General features: G+C 46.6%; 1 protein-coding gene across 1 annotated transcript; it reads left to right on the forward strand.

Moving 5' to 3' along the window:
• The first annotated feature begins 5,715 nt into the window (after nucleotides 1-5,715).
• On the forward strand, nucleotides 5,716-12,408 carry LOC141235444 (dynein axonemal heavy chain 12-like). Its single transcript, XM_073668124.1, has 10 exons — nucleotides 5,716-5,897; nucleotides 5,997-6,177; nucleotides 6,723-6,863; nucleotides 7,376-7,459; nucleotides 8,923-9,111; nucleotides 9,202-9,321; nucleotides 10,310-10,499; nucleotides 10,862-11,013; nucleotides 11,465-11,606; nucleotides 12,148-12,408. The coding sequence occupies exons 1-7, from the start codon at nucleotides 5,716-5,718 to the stop codon at nucleotides 10,469-10,471; spliced, it is 1,059 nt and encodes a 352-aa protein (XP_073524225.1). The 3' UTR covers nucleotides 10,472-10,499; nucleotides 10,862-11,013; nucleotides 11,465-11,606; nucleotides 12,148-12,408.
• Nucleotides 12,409-16,585: the final 4,177 nt, after the last annotated feature.

Consider the following 16,585-nt stretch of genomic DNA (forward strand, 5'->3'; position numbering starts at 1 on the left):
ACAAAGCCTGGCAAGTCGGCCCGGCTGTATCAGGAGTCGCGTCGGGCTCGTTCAACATTACCGGCGCATGATGAACTTAACGAGGCAGTGGAGAAAGAACGCCGGTGTCCGGATAAATGCTTCCAGGGGATGCGTTTTTTTTATGCCTTGTATCCCTGCGCCACGGAGACGATCGCTAATTGGGTTCCCTCCCCTGAAGTGGACCTTCCTCTGTCTCAGCTTAGCAAATCTTCCTTGCTTCCTGTTAAAGGGAAGGCCAGTCTTCAGGAGCCTCTGGACAGAAGAACGAAGTTAGCGGCGAAGTCCATCTACGAGGCCGCGGGTCATGGATTCCGTGTAGTCTTGGGGGCCATGTGGGCCGGTGAGGCTTCTCTGCGGTGGTTGGACCAGCTGCGGACGGCATGGCAGGATGGAACTCCGCTGTCGGAAGTGGAAAGGCTTTTCCAGCTGTTGGAAGAGGCGACACATTATGGCAGGGACGCAGTACTGGATACTACTTCCATTCTGTCCAGGTCTCAATCTTCGGCCGTCACAGTCAGGAGAGCACTGTGGCATAAACAGTGGACTGGAGACGCAGTATCCAAACAAGGTTTGCTTAGTCTAGCGTACAAAGGCGGTCATCTTTTTGGTTCGGACCTCACGGAGCTGATTGCTAAGGCCAAGGCTAAGGATGCTGCCTTGCCTCAGCGGAAGGCGGCGGCTTCCACGTCTGGCAGGTCAAGTGCCAGTGGTGGTCGTCGGTCCTTTCGGACCAGGGGGCGGTTCGGTCAGCCTTCTTGGGGATCGGGTCGTCCCTCGGCTTCCGGTAAGAAGTCCACCCAGAAATCCCGTATTTCCTGGAAGCAACATTTCCGTCAGGACAAACGGGAGGTTGACAAGAAGCCCGCTAAGGCGGACTGACGCCAGGATTCCGCTCGAGGGCTCTCGGGTGGTAGGTCGTCTGCTACAATTCGGGTCGATTTGGGCGTCCCACATTTCGGACGCCTGGGTGACGCGAGTTATGTTGGCAGGCTATTTCATAGAGTTTCACTCTCGTCCCCCGGACAGGTTTCGTCAGTCACGCACCCCGTCCGAGCCCAAGCTGGCTGCAGCACTGCTGCGGGAGGTAGACACTCTTCTGCAGCAGGGTGTGGTGGTCCCGGTTCCGCCAGAGGACCGGGGAAGGGGGTTTTACTCCAACCTTTTTGTGGTCACCAAAAAGGAGGACAAGTTTCGCCCCATTCTGGATCTCAAAGATTTGAATCTGCATGTCCGGACCCGGAAATTCCGCATGGAGTCTCTCCGCTCTGTCGTAGCGGCCCTGTCGCAGTACGATTTCTTGGTGTCGATCGACATCCGCGACACCTATTTGCATGTCCCTATCGGCAGAGCTCACCAGCGTTTCCTGCGTTTCGCCATAGGTCAGGCCCATTACCAGTTTGTGGCCCTACCATTCGGGTTGGCCTCGGCACCCAGGGTTTTTACAAAGATTCTGGCGCCACTCATGGCGCTTCTTCGAAAACAAGGAGTTATGATTCTACCCAACCTGGACGACCTGTTGATTGTGTCGCCCACAGCGGAGGAGGCGATGACTGCTCGCGATCTCTCCCTCCAGCACCTGGAGGACTTCGGGTGGCTGGTCAATTGGAAGAAGTCGTCATTAAAACCGACGCAGTCAATCCTGTTCTTGGGGATGCATTTCGACACAGTACGGGCAGTGGTGTCCCTGCCTCCGGACAAACAAACGAACCTTCGTCGCCATGTCCAGGCTATGAGGTCGGCGATGGCAATGTCCCTTCGGGAATGCATGCGCCTTCTGGGTCTGATGGTGGCGACAATGGAAGCCGTACCGTTTGCACAATTTCATTCCCGGGATCTCCAAAATCTTATTCTGACCAGTTGGGATCGATCGCCGACTTCACTGGATCGCTCGGTCTTTATCTCCCGCAGGGTGCGAGAGTCTCTTGGATGGTGGTTACGTCCGGAAACTCTATCCCTGGGGAAATCCTTTCTTCTCCCAAGGTGGTCGGTGATTTCCACCGATGCCAGCCTGACTGGCTGGGGGGGGGTTTGGAACGACCTCTGGGTTCAGGGGGTCTGGTCGTCAGAGGAGTCGTCTCTACCGATCAACATGAGTTGAGAGCAATTTTTCTCTGCCTCCGACATTGGACGGTCCTTTTGAGCGGTCTGCCGGTCCGGATTCAGTCGGACAATGCGACGGCTGTCGCGTATATCAACCATCAGGGCGGGACGAGGAGTTCCAGACTCATGATGGAGGTCTCTCGGATACTGGTTTGGGCCGAGTCCAGGGTTCCAGCCATCTCCGCGATTCATATCCCAGGTGTGCTGAATATCTCGGCGGACTTCCTCAGTCGCAAGCAGGTGGATCCCGGAGAATGGAGTCTTCATCCGGAAGTGTTTGCACTGCTGTGCTCCCGGTGGGGGACTCCTCAGGTGGATTTGATGGCATCCAGGCTGAACGCCAGGGTTCCGACATTCATGTCCAGGTACAGGGACCCGGAGGCTGTGGCGGTAGATGCTCTAGTGGCCCCGTGGGACCAGTTCGAGCTGATCTATGTGTTTCCGCCAGTATCCTTACTTCCTTTGGTGATTTGGCGGATCAAACTGGAAAGAGTATCAGCAATTTTGGTAGCGCCGGATTGGCCACGGAGGACGTGGTGTTCGACGCTGGTGTCTCTTCTGGCGGCGCCTCCGTTTCCACTGCCTCTTCGCCCGGACCTGTTAATCCAAGAGCCCATTCGTCATCCGGACCTGAAGTCACTTTGTTTGACGGCGTGGCACTTGAGACCGAGATCTTGAACCGTCGTGGTTTTTCGTCCGAGGTTATTTCTGCCAGAGGTCCAGCCACGACTAGGATTTATCACAGAACTTGGGAGTCTTTTTATTCTTGGTGTTCTGGATCGTCAAGGAACCCGAGGGTTTTTTCCATCCCCAACTTCTTGGCTTTTCTGCAATATGGTTTGGCCAAGGGTCTAGCAGTTGGTACCTTACGAGGTCAGGTATCTGCACTATCCGCGCTTTTTCGAAGGGCTATTGCTTCACGTAGGGACGTGCGTTCTTTTTTTCATGGGGTTGCTCGTCAGTTTCCGCCTCGGGAGGCGGTTGTGGCTCCTTGGCGGCTTAATCTATTCCTGGAAGCTCTTCAGCATGAGCCTTTTGAGCGTATGGATTCAGCTACGCTTTACTTGCTTTCTTGGAAGGTGGCCTTCCTGGTAGCGGTCACCTCTTTGAGAAGGGTTTCGGAGTTGGCGGCACTGTCTTGCTCGCCACCTTTTCTGGAATTTCTTCCGGATCGTGTGGTGCTTCGTACCCGTGGAGATTTTTTACCTAAAGTGGTGTCGCATTTCCACGTCAATCAGGACATCGTGTTACCTTCTCTCTGTCTGAAGCCGAAGAGTCCAAAGGAGTGGGCCTTGCACTCGTTGGATTTGGTGCGGGCATTGAAGTTCTATCTTACAATCATGCAAGGTTTTCGGAAATTGGACTCTCTTTTTGTGATTCCTGCTGGTCGTCGACGTGGTCAGCGTGCTTCCAAGGACACTATAGCTCGGTGGATACGTTCGGCTATCCTGGAAGCGTACCGGCTCAAGGGCGAGCCTTGTCCGGTTAAAGTTCGAGCTCATTCCACGAGGGCTGTTGGTTCGTCATGGGCTTTTCGTCAGGGGACCTCGGCAGCGCAGCTCTGCCGGGCGGCTACCTGGCGCTCCGTTCACACCTTTACTAAATTTTATAAAGTGGACGTGAGTGCTTCCGCCGATGCGGCCTTGGGACGCAGGGTCCTGCAGGCGGCGGTGGTTTAAGTTACCTCTTTATTTTATTTTATTTTTTATTCGGCGCTGGTTGCGCACTTACCTAAGTTGTTGGGGTGTTGGAGATTCTGCCACTATTTCCCACCCTAGAATTTTGGACTGCTTTGGGACGTCCCACTAGTAATGGATCTGTGTCTCCCTTCCTTCCCTTCTGCTGCTGAAAGACGGATTTTGGTAAGAACTTACCTGTAAAATCCTTTTCAGCGAAGGAAGGAAGGGAGACACAGCACCCTCCCATGGCAGAAGTATTTTTTTGTTTCTAGATGCGGCGCGACCCTTTCCTGATGGCGGTCATCTGGTCTGGGGTTGGCGCACTAGGGCTCTTTTCCAGCATCGCCAGCTCATCGCAGTTGTCAGGTCCAGTGAGTTGTACCTAGGACTGTGTGTTTTTTTGCTGTTATTTGCATAACCTGTTTTCTCACATTTCTGAATTTTTCAGAATGGGTTGTACTGTTCTGCTGGTGTTGTCTGCTCTTCCTTAGCTTGTGTACGGACTGGAGAACATGGGAGTAGGAGGAGCTTAAGTTGGAGGGGCCGGTCGTCACTTTTTTATAAATCTGAGGTGAACTATCCCTGTGGGGCTCCGCCAACCCACTAGTAATGGATCTGTGTCTCCCTTCCTTCCTTCCTTCCGTCTTTCCCGGCTCCCCCATATTCAGGAATGCTCGCTCCTGTTTTCTCTATGACAGAGTCGCTGCCAGAATCTTATGGCAGCTGCTAATTTCACGGTCAGAAAGTAAGGATCGGGTGATTAAATTCCAACCGGCCGATTTTTATGTCCCCCAACATAATCTGTCATGAGGCCCCCATACACAGTAGATGGTAGACCAATCCCATTGAAATCACCCGATCCTGATCCACTGCTTTGGAATTGGGTTACATGACCTTGTCACTCATCGTCCGGTCCCATTAGTGCAACCTGGGCAGCTGCACAGGGGCACCAGCGGTAAGGGGGCTCACTTATACCTCCAATGCAAGATGATCTGATGTAGAAAAAAAATGGTTGAAACATCTGTGAGTGATTTATCGCTAGTTTAGTTGTAGATTATGGAGACATTTTTTTTTAGATGAATGAATCAATTTGCAGGAGACTGATCCAATGGCCAGGTGTCATGGGTGCGTCAGATGTGACAGTCGCCCTGCAGTTGGTTGCAGGAGATCCCTTCGTTTGGCATTACAGACATCTTCTTAGCGGTCTCACTGTAGGACCCAGCGGCTACCTCCCTCCTGCTCTAATTGACAATCAGGCCTGGGTGTTTAAATACTTCCTGGTTGCTACACAGAGGTGCCAGTGATATTCACATGACCCCTTGTGAAGGCTTGGAGCAAGTACAGTTCTTACTTCCTCTCTGGTGCTAAGAGGATGTGTGTGCCATCTCTCTGAAGTCGACTCAAGCTAAGCTACTTCCCCCGTGTCTGTCTCCCCTTGCTGTCTTTAGTTGTCAGTGGGGATCGACTAGTGCTCACCCCCCCCCCCTTCCCTATCCAGGGCCAAACGCTAAGGAAATACAGGGATAGGTTCCTGTACGGCAATTGGTGAGGAACCAATATAGAGTCGGTAGGGGAGACAGGGTGATTGCAGATCAGCCTAGGAGGTCTCCATTTCCCCCTTTCCCTAGTGTCGGGGCTCCCTTCCCCTCATCCCTTTGTGTCGCACTTTGTCTTTCCTACACTGTGTGTGACATCAGGTCAGTAGTGGGCACTGAATGAGACCCCTGAGAGCCACCTTATTTCTTCCTGCCCCCCGGCTCTTCTTCAGATTAGCCGGCCTGGCATGAAGTTATGGTTGCAGCATGATGTACACCAGGCCATATAATCAGAAGAGGAGCCGGGGATGCCGGCAGCTAAGAGGCGGCTCTCAGGGGTCCCGTCCAGCGGCCACAGAATACTGATCTGGGTCCTGAAAATGTATTCTCCCACCTCTAATTGGATCCACTGTAAACAGACTGATGGAATATTTTACCTTCCTTTTGCTCAGGATTTCCTTGAATGCGCACAGGAGAGCTGTGCTGGACACAACATCCAGCCCGAGAAGGTCTTCCTGGAGGACATGATCCAGACGTATGAGATGATGATTGTCAGACACGGGTAAGCTGGAACTACAGAAGTCCATGGGACGGGGGATTTATTCTTCGCGGTTTCCATTTTATACAATGGACCATGCTGCGTTTTGTTTATCCCGTGCAGTTTTATGTTGGTTGGAGAGCCGTTCTCTGGAAAAACGAAGGTCCTCCACGTCCTCGCTGATACGCTGTCTCTTATGAATGAGCGAGGGTGCGAAGAAGAAAAAGTGATTTACCGGACAGTGAACCCTAAAGCCATCACCATGGGGCAGCTGTTCGGGCAGTTTGATCCAGTGTCACATGAGGTTCGTCTATGATTGGAATTATTGTTTATAATACTAATATCTTTGCTGAAAATGGGAAAATCTCCCCTTTTATGGCTTATGGACATGGTAGATGGGGTTCCTTCAGAGACATAGATCCCAGCCATACATTGCCGGGCAATCATTTTATTATTGCTTACCCCCTGTTTGCACAAAAATTGGAAACTGTTTTATTTTCCCCATCAGACATGGAAGCAACAAATTGTATTATTTATGCCAGAAATTAGCATAAATTTGCATACTTCCAGCCACATTCTGAATAGACTGTGTCTGGCCTCACTCAATACACTTGCTTTGAGTGAGGTCATGCACTTCTAGTTGGCATGTGACCGCGTATATGCAAATCACTTACTTGCGGTCTCTCCCGGTGCCGCCACGTTCACTTCAATAGGGGCCACGTGTAGTCAATACATGTGCATCATCAATATCATAATCCCAGGCATTCCCTTTAATAATCCGTTCAATTGTGGGATTGTACTGGATTTTATGGGAAGAGCAATTTTATTGATGCCTCTCTTCATTTGCAGTGGACCGATGGGATAGTCGCTAATACTTTCCGGGAGTTTGCGTTATCTGAGACCCCGGAAAGAAAATGGGTTATCTTTGATGGACCTATTGATACGCTAGGGATAGAAAGTATGAACACCGTCCTAGATGATAATAAAAAGGTAACTCTCTATTTTACTTTGTGAAAACTTTTTTTTTTTTATTTATATCCTTTTCTGTTTTCATCACCATGTAGCATAACAAAAAGTGATACAAAAAGTTATCCTCCATGTATATCTACAGCCATGATGGAGAATAGAAAACATTAGATTTTATGGCATCTTTATATATCTTTAATTAGCAGTAAATTGCAAAAACTGTTTGTATTTCCTAACACTATCTGACAATATCCATTCATGAAGATGGAAATAAGCCTTTAGTAGAGGACTTATGTATTGTATGTGGAGAGAGACGCTTTAAAAGATATTCATTGCAGGATCATCTTCCAATTATAAATCAGCTACTAGATTTTTGCACTTTTTTCAGATATTAATTTGTGCACATAATGATTGTACTTTCTCCACTAAAGCTTACAATGATCCTTTATGAGGTTACTGATCAGACTCCGTGGATTAAGTTATTATTCATTTGTTCAACATTTAATATTGTTTTAAATATGTCCTGTTATTTTTAGCGTTGCTTGATGAGTGGGGAGATCATTCAGATGTCACCTCAGATGAGTCTGATTTTTGAAACAATGGACCTTTCCCAGGCGTCGGTAGGTTTTCACTCATCCTATAAGAGAGGAGTTCCCATATACTTGTACATCGGGGGATCTAATGCTAACTAATCAGATTTAGTTATAGGGTTGACTTTTAGAGGTATTCTCATCTTTTAAAGCATATCCACAAAATGGCCATAATTGTCTGATAGATGAGGGTCTCTCCTCTGGCACCCACCCTAACTTTTCTCGAATATGAGGCCCCATCTTGTGCCGCTGTGAAAGGAGAGTTTGGCAGCACGAGCAACTCTTCCATTCACCGATTTGGAAGTCCTACATACACAGTCATCAGGGGTGTAATGATCGCGGTTGCAGAGGTCGCGACTGGGCCTGTGCAGGTGAGGGGCCCGCCGACATCAGCGCAAACTTCAACTGCATGTGCACCCCCAAACGCACATTCAGACGAAGTGTATTGAGGCGCAGAGACCTGTTGGGTCTGTGCACGACAATGCACGCTGCCGGCCAATCAGAAGCCAGCAGCTGATGTCGGCGTGCACGTGACTGAGGGTGCATGACAGTGACATCATATGCTCCCGAAGCTTGCACTCTGAAGTCAGATGCTGGCTTCAGAAGAGGATGGCGCACAGCGGGGGAGCGGAGGAAAAGAGAGCAGAATCATTTATTTTTTTCCTATGCATTAAAGTACAACGGCAGAATGGGGGACATATACCAGGATGGGGGATATATATACTAGGATGGGGATATATATATATACCAGGATGGGGAATATATATACTAGGATGGGGGATATATATACCAGGATGGGGGATATATATACTAGGATGGGGGATATATATACCAGAATGGGGGAAAAATATACCAGGATGGGGGATATATGTATCAAGGTGGGGCCCAGGATAAGGGACATATATACCAGGATGGGGGATATATATATCAAGGTGGGGCCCAGGATAAGGGACATGTACACTAGGATGGGGGATATATATACCAGGATGGGGCCAGAACAGGGGACATATATACCAGGAAGGAGCCCAATATGGGGGATATTACTACATAATGGGGTAGGAGGTGCAACACGTATGTCCTTATAGGATTTAGAACACTATAAGGGCCCATACATCTGACCAACATGCAGGGGGTCCAAATGTTGCAATGGGGGCCCATCGGACTCTAGTTACGCTACTGACAGTCATCTCTACATTCACTTTAGTCGCTATAATTAAAGGGATTGTCAGTCCCTTTCATTCTGGTGCTACTACAACAATCATCTAAATGGTGAGGATCCAGTTCCTGACACCAGCACTGAATGTAGGGAAAATGTAATGTTACATAGCTTCTACTCAAATAAATGGATGTCTATGTAATCTATGGATGATGGAAACGTCAGGACACTTGGAAACGACTTTGTAGACTGTTTTTCATCCACCCAGCGAGATAATTAGATAACTGGATGGGCTTGTGTCTTAGGGCAACCCTACTTAGTATATCTCTCTCTCCAGCCCGCCACTGTTAGCCGCTGCGGTATGATTTATCTGGAACCCCAACAACTGGGCTGGGCGCCCCTGGTGAGGTCCTGGCTCAGCACCCTTCCCGATGCACTGAAGACTAAGGACCACCTCGCTCTTCTAGAGGAACTCTTTAAGTGGCTCGTCCAACCTTCCCTTCGATTCCTCCGAAAGCAGTGCAAGGTGGGCGCCATGTGTCCTCTCAATTGTAGGAGCATTGCGCAAGTTTGTAGTCTAGATTTACCCTCAGTGTCCTAATGTCTTTCCTCATAGGATCTGGTGACAACCAGCAATGGCAATGTGGTAATATCACTCACACCATTATTGGAGATGCTGATTTTTGATGTGGTGAGAGAGGATCCGAATAATAAGAACATTCGTATCTGGATCCTGGTAAGTGGAAGATCTGCCGATCCCATACACAGTGTGGCTGATCCATCTGCAGGTATAGACAGTGCTTTCCTATGCTCCTGGAAAACGGGGAAATAATTCCAAGTGGAGAGAAATTGTGAAAATATCACAATTCTGACATTATTTTTTGGGAATTGTTTTTACGGTGTACATTGTGTGGTAAAATTACTTAGCAATATGATTCACTCCTCAGTACGATTACACCGATACCAAACATGTCCAGTTTTTTTATTAGATTGGTAGTGAAAAAAAAAAATTAGAGGTTTGGGAAAAAACATTTTTTTGGGTTGTGTCACCATTTTCCGAGACCCGTGACGTTTTCATTTTTTAGTCGATGGAGCTGTTTGAGAGCTTATTTTTTGTGGTACGAGACAATGTTTTTGTTGATACCATATTGCGATAGATATTACATTTTTATCGCTTCTTACAGCATTTTTTGTGATACTGCATCAACCAGAAAAACATAATTTTGTCGTTCTTGATTTTTTTTCTCGTTACGCCGTTTACTGATCGGGTTAATTATTTTTATATTTTGATAGATTGGACTTTTCTGAATGCGGCGATACCACATATGTGTATTTTTTGTAAAACGTATTTTCTCTGTTTTTACTGGGGGAAAAAACCCATTTCAAGTTTTATGGGTTTTTTTTTTGTTTTTTTTCATACTTTTTAAAACATTTTTTGTAACTTTTCTCTGTATTTATTAGCCCCCTTAGGGAACTTAAAGCTGCGATCGTCTGATCGCTTGTGCTATATACAGCAATGCTACACCATTGCTGCATATAGCAAAAATCACGGTCTCCTTTGAAGCTCGACCACGTCATCCGCGATTGTTAGAGGCAGGTTCCTGACGTCTGCTGAGAATTGCATGTCAATAGCACCTTTAGAAATATATTTACTTAGAAAATTGGTGACGTGTTCAATACTTATTTCGCCCGCTGTATATTGTATCCCTTTTCTTCTCTTTTAGGCCAGTTTTGCTTTCTCCCTGGTTTGGTCCATTGGCGGCTGTTGTGACACCGACAGCCGAGTGAAGTTTGATGTTTTTTTTCAAAGAAATTGTCACAGGAAAGATCGATCAGAGCCCTTTCCTGTCCTCCGTGGGGAAATGGGAATGTCCTTTGGACGATAAAGGCCTGGTCTATGACTACATGTACGAGGTAAAGGGATTTCTTCATGGAAATCAAGCCTAATGCTCAGCAACTTATAACTTTGGCCTTTGGGTTATTATCTTAGGTCTCTTAGGACATGTTCACACTGTGTTTATGCCGTATATCTATGACTCTGCCAGAGGTTCTGATTGAATCCCCGAAAAACTGAATTCAGAAGGAGACATGGAGTCCAATGACCTAAGTGGATTCCGTCAGATCCTCTGGCAAAGTAATAGACATGCTGCATAAACGCAGTGTGAACAGGACCTAAATGTCAAACTTATGTAATGTGTCAGTGCTCTCTTATCCTTACATCAAATGTGTCCGAATATGGTTTATCAAAGTTGTAACTACTTTTTTTTTCTTTGAAGTTAAAAGGCCGAGGGCGCTGGGTTCACTGGAATGAGTTTATTAAAGGCACAGCCACGTGGGACAAAAGCACCAAAATCCAAGATATCATTGTGCCAACTATGGATACTGTCAGATACACCTTCCTCATGGATATGTGCATCAAAAACACCAAGTAAGAGTAACAAAATGACTCTTATTAGGAAACCTTGTTGACAATTATCCATTTTGCCATCACAATTACTTATTGTATGGGAAAACCATTCGGATAGTGGAGTCGAATTAGGAAACCCTATTGGTCTATACACAGAAAACTGGCCGCCATTCACACCTGTCTGTTTTATGTCTGTACTAAATACAGTTTGTATAAATGAAAATAGTTTGCTAGTTACTTAAGGACGGGAAACACATATCACGATGGACGGACGGGCCGCGGGACCCCTGACCTGAAATTGACAGCCTCATAGACATCCATGAGGCTGGCGAGTTTGGGTCCGGAGATCTTGGTCCGTACATGGATGGTGTTTATCGGACGTCTGAATTCGGGCCTAAATTAGTAGTTTTATTCTCAACACTGTAAAATGTTTGATTTTATGGTTGTCCTACAAACTACTTTCCTTTTTTAGCAGACCACTCTTATTTGTGGGACTGACGGGGACAGAGAAATCTATTTACGTCAAAGACAAACTGATGAACAATCTGGACAAAAAAAAATTCTTTCCCTTCTTCATCAACTTTTCTGCTCGCACCAGTGCCAATCAGATTCAGGTTTGTCTTCTTTTTATCACCCTGCCTTCTGACAAATGAAAGAGGTTGCTTCATTACGATATATAGATGTCATTGGGGGGGATACGCCACTTAGGACCCTCTGCTATGAGCCAGAGAGGAGACCCACAAACAACAGAGGTCTCTCTCGCAGACCCTGAAGATCTGTGTATTAGATGGTCAGACATACATTTAAATGGGTTGATGGACCCATGTGTGTCTTAAAACAAAAAAAATACCCTGTCGCTTCTCCACGCTGCCGCCTGTGTCCCCATCGGTCTCTTCACTTCCTTTTCGACCAGGAGATGTCAATGAAGCCAACCAGTGTCAGATGATCGCCTGCAGTGGTGACTTTCTTTCTGAGCCAGAAAAGAGAGCTAGAAGACTAGTTCTTCTAGGTCGAATGAAACATCAATTCTGAAGCCAATCAATAGCCGCTGATTTGGCTGCAGCGGTCATGTGATGTTTTCTACCTGAAAATGAGACACCGCAGTAGTGGTCAACCTATTGAATCTTCCGACACATAGTTTGCATCTTATTCTAGAATATCATCATGGACAGACTGGACAAAAGACGGAAAGGCGTGTACGACCTCAGATGGGGAAGAAATGCGTCATATTTGTGGATGATATGAACATGCCGGCATTAGAAAAATATGGAGCACAGCCACCTATCGAGCTCCTGCAGCAGTTATTAGACCACGGGAATTGGTAATATTCGCAAAAAAAATTAGTTTTTTATTTGTAAGTTTTCTTTTATCTTTTCCACTATACGTATATATGCAGCGTGTGTATGTATGTATATATATATACAGTACAGACCAAAAGTTTGGACACCCCTTCTCATTTAAAGATTTTTCTGTATTTTCATGACTATGAAAATTGTACATTCACACTGAAGGCATCAAAACTATGAATTAACACATGTGGAATTATATGCTTAGCAAAAAAGTGTGAAACAACTGAAAATATGTCTTATATTCTAGGTTCTTCAAAGTAGCCACCTTTTGCTTTGATGACTGCTTTGCACACTCTTGGCATTCTCTTGATGAGCTTCAAGAGGTAGTCACCGGAAATGGTTTTCACTTCACAGGTGTGCCCTGTCAGGTTTAATAAGTGGGATTTCTTGCCTTATAAAAGGGGTTGGGACCATCAGTTGTGTTGTGCAGAAGTCTGGTGGATACACAGCTGATAGTCCTACTGAATAGACTGTTAGAATTTGTATTATGGCAAGAAAAAAGCAGCTAAGTAAAGAAAAACGAGTGGCCATCATTACTTTAAGAAATGAAGGTCAGTCAGTGCGAAAGATTGGGCAAACTTTGAAAGTGTCCCCAAGTGCAGTTGCAAAAACCATCAAGCGCTACAAAGAAACTGGCTCACGAGGACTGCCCCAGGAAAGGAAGACCAAGAGTCAACTCTGCTTCTGAGGATAAGTTTATCCGAGTCACCAGCCTCAGAAATCGCAGGTTAACAGCAGCTCAGATTAGAGACCAGGTCAATGCCACACTGTCACGCTGTCAGAGCGTACAGGGGGGTCAGGGGCCTGAGCTGACCCTAGACGGGGGCCCTGACTAATCCCTCAACCTGGAGGTACTGTTAATGGTACAGAGGTCCAGGCCGCCAGCGTAACCATAAACTTCTGAATATCCCTGAACCTAAGTAATCTAGTCCTGAGAAGGACCCCGATCACAACAATGGGAAACAGGATAGAAAATGCCCAAAACACAGTACTAGACAAACGAGACAGTACAAGGGGAAAACCAAAAACCACCTTGCATACAAAAACTAACACCACAATTACAGAGGGAACAACAACAGGTTAGGAGATAAATGATAAAGGGAGGAAGGGAACAAACCACACCGCATACTCCTCTGAACTCCACCAAACAACGATCCACTCTGAAGGTCTGCAAGAAATGCTTTCACCGACAACTTCCCTAACAGACCAGCAGGTATTTGAAGGAATCCCAATACTGCAGCATTAACTGCAGCTGGGCGAGGCTGAGCCTCGTCAAGCACAGAGAGAGAGAATTAACTCCCTCACAACAACAAAAAACAAAGCACCAAAAACTCAGCTGCGAGAAGTCAGGCTGTGTAGTCGCGACGATCTTCGTGGCGACACACCCATGACACACACAGAGTTCTAGCAGCAGACACATCTCTACAACAACTGTTAAGAGGAGACTTTGTGCAGCAGGCCTTCATGGTAAAATAGCTGCTAGGAAACCACTGCTAAGGACAGGCAATAAGCAGAAGAGACTTGTTTGGGCTAAAGAACACAAGGAATGGACATTAGACCAGTTGAAATCTGTGCTTTGGTCTGATGAGTCCAAATTTGAGATCTTTGGTTCCAACCACCGTGTCTTTGTGTGACCCAGAAAAGGTGAACGGATGGACTCTACATGCCTGGTTCCCACTGTGAAGCATGGAGGAGGAGGTGTGATGGTGTGGGGGTGCTTTGCTGGTGACACAGTTGGGGATTTATTCAAAATTGAAGGCATACTGATCCAGCATGGCTACCACAGCATCTTGCAGCGGCATGCTATTCCATCCGGTTTGCGTTTAGTTGGACCATCATTTATTTTTCAACAGGACAATGACCCCAAACACACCTCCAGGCTGTGTAAGGGCTATTGGACTAAGAGGAAGAGTCATGGGGTGCTATGCCAGATGACCGGCCTCCACAGTCACCAGACCTGAACCCAATCGAGATGGTTTGGGGTGAGCTGGACCGCAGAGTGAAGTCAAAAGGGCCAACAAGTGCTAAGCATCTCTGGGAACTCCTTCAAGATTGTTGGAAGACCATTTCCGGTGACTACCTCTTGAAGCTCATCAAGAGAATGCCAAGAGTGTGCAAAGCAGTCATCAAACCAAAAGGTGGCTACTCTGAAGAACCTAGAATATAAGACATATTTTCAGTTGTTTCACACTTTTTTTGTTAAGTATATAATTCCACATGTGTTAATTCATAGTTTTGATGCTTTCAGTGTGAATGTACAATTTTCAAAGTCATGAAAATCCAGAAAAATCTTTAAATGAGAAGGTGTGTCCAAACTTTTTTCTGTACTGTATATACACACACATATATATACTGTATATATACACACACACATATATATATATATATATATATATACACACACACACATATATATATATATATATATATATATATATATATATATATATATATTGTATATATACACAACACATATATATATTGTGTATATATACACACACACACATATATATATATACTGTATATAGACACACACACATATATACTGTATATAGACACACACACATATATACTGTATATACACACACACATATACAGTATATACTGTATATAGACACACACATATATATATTGTATATAGACACACACATATATATATATATATATATATATATATACTGTATATACACACACATATATATATACTGTATATATACACACACACAAATATATAGCAACAGGGCCCCGCTGCGTCCTCTGTGTCTCTGTACAGATATAAGTGTAACACGTACTGGATCCAGCACAGGTGACAGTCTGCCATAGAGCTGACGTGCAGTACATACACTGTGTTATGGGGGCGCTCACCTGTGCGGACCCCGCTCTCCGGCCGCTACTTCTTTGCTCATATAAGGTCTCATTCTGCCATTAAACAATTCGGTTGTCATGGCAGCGGGGGTGGGGCGTTGGTAGGGGGCGTGTCTGGTATAGGGCAGATTGGGGCGGGGCTGTCATGCAGTGCTTGTCTCATCCCTGTAATTTCCTGCTGATGCCACCTGGTGGACAGCATTGGTCAGTACACGCTGAGAATGCTACATTTGCATTGTACTGTGGGAGCTGCTGGTACTACTGGTGCTTCCTGACTGCTGTCCCTATGAGGTATGCAGTATGTCACATGGTGGGGGAGGAACATTTTATATATGTATATGCACTGCTCAAAAAATAAAGGGAACTGTGCGGCCCTCCAAACAAATGCCACCCCACACCATTACTGACCCACTACCAAACCGGTCATGCTGAGGGATGTTGCAGGCAGCAGATCGCTCTCCACGGCGTCTCCAGACTCTGTCACGTCTGTTACATGTGCTCAGTGTGAACCTGCTTTCATCTGTGAAGAGCACAGGGCGCCAGTGGCGACTTTGCCAATCCTGGTGTTCTGTGGCATTTCTTTGGATGGCCGCACAGCCCTCCTTGTGCTCGGCAGAGGTAGCCTGACTGCCATTAGGTACCGAGATGAGATCCTCAGACTGGCGACTTTGCCAATCCTGGTGTTCTGTGGCATTTCTTTGGATGGCCGCACAGCCCTCCATGTGCTCGCCAGAGGTAGCCTGACTGCTATTAGGTACCGAGATGAGATCCTCAGACCCCTTGTGAGACCATATGCTGGTGCAGTTGGCCCTGGGTTCCTCCTAATGCCGGACAATGCCAGACCTCATGTGGCTGGAGTGTGTCAGCAGTTCCTGCAAGATGAAGGCATTGAAGCTATGGACTGGCCCGCCCGTTCCCCAGACCTGAATCCGGGACACATCTGGGACATCATGTCTCGCTCCATCCATAAAACGGACAAACAACACAAATATTGGTTCTATCTTTTACACATTTGGGGTAGCCCTTAAGAGGGCCATTGGGTCAAAGAGAGAGAGAGAAGAGAGAGGGGAGGGAGAGAAGAGAGAGGGAAGGGAGAGATACCGGGAGATACCAAGAGAGGGAAAAAAGAGAGACCCAACCAGTGCAAGGCTAAGCCGGGCAGGCGGCAGCGGCTATTTATACCCACTGCTGATCTCTGATTGGTGGAAAATCTGGGTATGGCTGCTCTGATTGGTGGAAAAACTGGGTGTGGCTGCTCTGTGATTGGTCAGCATTATGACCTCACAGTGGCGATGACTCATACCTCCTGGGTGGTTGTTTTTAATGTATTTTTTGTTGTAACATTTTGTATGGCTGTTTGGTGCAGGGGGTGGGGTCGG

This window comes from Phyllobates terribilis, unplaced genomic scaffold, assembly GCF_046119375.1.
Source record: "Phyllobates terribilis strain yellow unplaced genomic scaffold, ASM4611937v1 Scaffold_669__1_contigs__length_847585, whole genome shotgun sequence".
Lineage (NCBI taxonomy): Eukaryota > Metazoa > Chordata > Amphibia > Anura > Dendrobatidae > Phyllobates > Phyllobates terribilis.